The 3,974-nt window shown below is 42.3% G+C and overlaps 2 protein-coding genes across 2 annotated transcripts; both read left to right on the top strand.

The window, feature by feature from the left end:
- Positions 1 to 178: 178 nt before the first annotated feature.
- Positions 179 to 2,223, top strand: RPP14 (ribonuclease P/MRP subunit p14; the record flags this gene model as incomplete). The annotated part of the gene is made up of 3 exons (XM_010171852.1): positions 179 to 255; positions 851 to 929; positions 1,573 to 2,223. Coding segments are annotated over 3 exons (213 nt in total), but the record flags the coding sequence as incomplete, so codon positions are not given.
- Positions 1,673 to 2,179, top strand: HTD2 (hydroxyacyl-thioester dehydratase type 2). Its single transcript, XM_029085925.1, has one exon. It carries the CDS (start codon positions 1,673 to 1,675, stop codon positions 2,177 to 2,179), a length of 507 nt encoding a protein of 168 aa, XP_028941758.1.
- Positions 2,224 to 3,974: the final 1,751 nt, after the last annotated feature.

Raw genomic sequence — 3,974 nt, 5'->3', positions numbered from 1 at the left:
GACTAAATAGCTCTCGAGGGGAAGGGTGCTGTGTAAAATCTAGTAGTGGTGTAGCTGAAACACTCGTGTGAGATTTGAGCATAACTGTAAGAAGTTTAATGATGTTGTGCAGTGAAATCAGTTGCTTATCAACCACTATAAGAGCATAACGTGGTACTTAATAATGTATTTTTTATAGGTTGGAGCAGCTTTGCCTGTTGATGTCTTAACATATGAGGAAAAAACTCTGTCTGCCATATTAAGAGTTATTAGCAGGTAAGGTGCAGGAGGTGTGCACTTCAGATACTGCCATGGAAATACCTTTCAGAAGAAAACAGAACTCTCAAACTCAGAATGTGGTCTGTGAAGAATTAAGCCTAACTTGCAGATGTCTGCATAGAGTATACAAAAATAAAAATTCACTAAGATTTGGTAACCTACATGCATCAGTATATAATTCCTGCTTTAAAACAGAATGGTCCAGTAGGACTATTGAAATATGTGGCTTTAAATCTCTTTCTGTAGTCAAGATGAGGATGGTTATCAGATTTAAATGGTGCAGATAACTGCAGGTGATTTAGGGGAAGAAGGAACTTAAAGGCGCAGAAAGTACAAGAACAGGGCCAGTAAAGTGAACGTGAAAAGGTTACAGTGCGTATCTCTCTGTGTCAAGGACAAGAGACTGCAGTCACTGCAGTAACTCTTCAGGGCACAGTGTTGCTACTAGAACTCACTGGTGAAATTACCTGCTGTTAAACTTGGTTAAGGTTCATTACTCTTTATGCAAGATGCTTTTATTTAAGATGTTTATGCTGCAGGAAAACTGCAAACCCCAAATTTTACTAATACATTTTGTTTTCTTTTTACTTAGTGGCCTTGTTAAGCTGTGGAGTGCTCTAACATTGCTGGGCTTCTACCAGAACAGGAGGTGTGCTTTTCGAGTGCTGCAGGTAAAAGCCCTGTGGGGGCTGGATGGCTTCCTCCAAATGTCAGTTCTTGCTCCAAGTTGTCTGGCTCAATGAGCACACTGCCTCTAGATGGTCTAGATGCAAAAATTTCCTTGTTTGGGAGTGAAATGCTTGTCAATGCAAGTGTGTGGGCCTGTGTTTAAGCAATTACCATATTATAATGAATCTTGTAACATGTGACAGTAGTGGCTGTCTCATTACTTTATGGTTTCATTCCAATGAGAACTCCTTATCTCATTAATACATCTGCAATACAATAATTTCTGGGAAGGTTTGTTCCTGGCCCATATCTTGGTCCCATCTTTCACTCCCATTCCCCCATTTATTCCCTTTCTAATAGTTGCTGTCAGCTGACCTCATTTAAAAATGCATGCATGAACATGAGCTTCCAGAGCTTACTTTTCCCTGAGGATGCTGCTTAATAAAATGAGTTCCAAGAATTCCTTGTCTCTGAAGCAATAGCTAAACAAAAGTCTGCTTGGGCAAAGCTCTAAGTTTTTAATCTCTTATGTAAAAGGGAAATTGAAGTATTTTTTACTTTGCATTTGATGGTGTTTTGTTGTGGGGTTTTTTTTAAGTGCTTTAGTTTGTTTGTTGCTTTGTTTTTGTTTTCTCCTCAAACTAGACCTCTCCATTTCTTCTTGCGTTATCTGGGAACAGTAGAGAACTAGTCCTGGACTGAATGCAGTTGTTGGTTTGATTGAACGAAGCAGAAGTTGCTTGAGATGTTGCAGCCCTTCAGGTGTGGAATTTCTGGAGGCAGTTTCCAACAAAGAGCCTTGACAAAAGTGATGTTTATCAACTCACTGCTTGGATGTCCCTTATGTCACAGTTTACACATAAAAGTTGGAGACAAAGCCGAACTCACCAAAGCTTTTACACAGAATGATGTTGTTACTTTTTCTGATTTAACAGGTGACACAAATCCTTTGCACTTAAATGAAGATTTTGCAAAGAAATCTAGGTTTGGGAGAACTATTGTACATGGAGTTTTGATCAATGGACTTATTTCTGCAGTTCTGGGTACTAAAATGCCCGGTCAAGGTTGTGTATTTCTTTCTCAAGAGATCCGATTTCCAGCTCCCTTGTATACTGGCGAAGAAGTCACCGCTACAGCGGAAGTGAAACGACTGAAGGGTTCCATTGCACACATTTCAGTGTCATGTAACGTCAGAGAAAGTGAAAAGACTGTTATGGAAGGGATGGTGAAAGTCCTGGTGTCAGACAGCTAAAGCTGTTCATCCTGTGCTGCTTTACTATAAAGGCCAGAAATGTACGCTTGGTTTTGACTCTGTCTTTTTGTGTGACATCACTTAATCCAGTAAATTTGTAACAAAAAACCCTTCAGAACCTTTCAGCCATACAAACTTAATCTTGATAGAACAGCATTAAACTTAGAGCCATTCATTTTTCCCTGTGTATTGGCAAGATGAAACCAAGGGAACCAGGCACTTACTGAGACAGAAGTGGCACATTTGGATGAGCTTTTGCTCTGCTACAGTGGGAAGTCTGGAGTGGCAGGGCTTATACTGAGGCTGTTCTTTTTGGCAGAATCACAGTCCACACCAGCTACATTCAGTTCAAACTTGTTTGCTCTGTACAAAGTCGTTACATTGCTAACAAGCACCGGTGGGAGGGGAGGACGCTTGTGTTTAACAAGCAGAACAGAAGTGGAGGTGTTGACACGCATGTACTGCAAGATGTGTTGTAATCTCCATGGCAGCTCTGCCTGATGTTGGTGCAGTGTGCTCTTTTGCAGTGTTCTAGCTAGTAAAGGCTTCCTCAGCTCTGCAAATAGGTATCAGTCAGCCTTCACATGAACAATATACTCTGCCCAATACAATTGGAGATGTGGCTCTCATAATGCTTTCAAATTCTTGGGATACCTTACAAAACTGATTATAAAACACCCCAAAAATTTACCTTTAATGATAAATGCTTCTGAAACGTGCCTCCCAGAAGCAGAGTGAAGCAGCTTTTTCAAAAAGCAATATTGTCACTGCTCTACTTACTGCCTCCTTACGCTCCTGTGGGCAAGACAAGCAGGGGCAATTTTGCAGACTACTGACTATGGCTTCTCTCTGCTTATTTGGCTGTGTGAACATGTATTCCCCTTTGCTCACTGAAAGTACCTTGGTTGCTGGTAAAGTAGGCTTTTGGTAAATTCAGAAGTAAATAATCCGGGTGAAATTATTTTAGTACCAACATAAGATTACACTAAGAAACTTTTTTTCAGGAATGATGGGGAGTAAAAGTACAGATTGTCCTTGGTGGCTTATGTAGTTTTCTGGCAAGACATGTGTTATCCCCCCATCTTCTCTGTAGCAGAAACACATCCATAACTTTTCTTAGCTGCAAATAACCTCCAAAGTCATTTGCTATTGGAAGAGAGTTTGTCCTCAAACTGTGATGAAGGCTACTGGTAAAACCATTAACCCTGGGTATTATGTCTTGTTCTTAAACACAGCTGTGCTGCAGTGGCAAACCCCAGGTGTTAAACTGGATCAGAGGGAGAGTAATGTTTAAGCTTTCTGACTTCAGCGTGCCCTCTGTTTTCAAAGCAGAGGTTTGGCCTCTTCACAACATGGAAGTGGTACTCGGTGAGAGCTTTCCTTATCTCTTGTCTGGAGGAACTGTTTTGCTTCCCCTTTCCTTTCCTTCTGCCGTGGGTCACTGCCTGGTCCCTGGCTTGTGCTGTACAGAACACTGTATTTCAAAGCGGGCATGCTCCTTCCTTCTTCCCCTGCCTCCCTGGATGGGAAGTTGCCATGTTAACGCCTGTTAACAAAAGGAATCAAATCTGTATGTGACCTGGGGCCGCTGCAGAAGGAGCAGTTTGGAAAGATGCTGTTCCGGCCCGAGACTGAGCTGCTCACCCTCAGCACACAGCCCGTCAGTGTGGAGCTGAGAGACAGACGAGGCTGCTGACGGTGACTGTTGAAGCCCACGGTGAGCTGGTGCTCTGCGGTGGTACTTACACCACCCTGAGCGAGATGAATTCCCGTGCCGGTGCGGGAAGGGAGAAGG

This window comes from Antrostomus carolinensis, unplaced genomic scaffold (assembly GCF_000700745.2).
Source record: "Antrostomus carolinensis isolate BGI_N321 unplaced genomic scaffold, ASM70074v2 scaffold33487, whole genome shotgun sequence".
NCBI lineage: Eukaryota > Metazoa > Chordata > Aves > Caprimulgiformes > Caprimulgidae > Antrostomus > Antrostomus carolinensis.
This window is presented reverse-complemented; position numbering and strand designations above follow the sequence as displayed.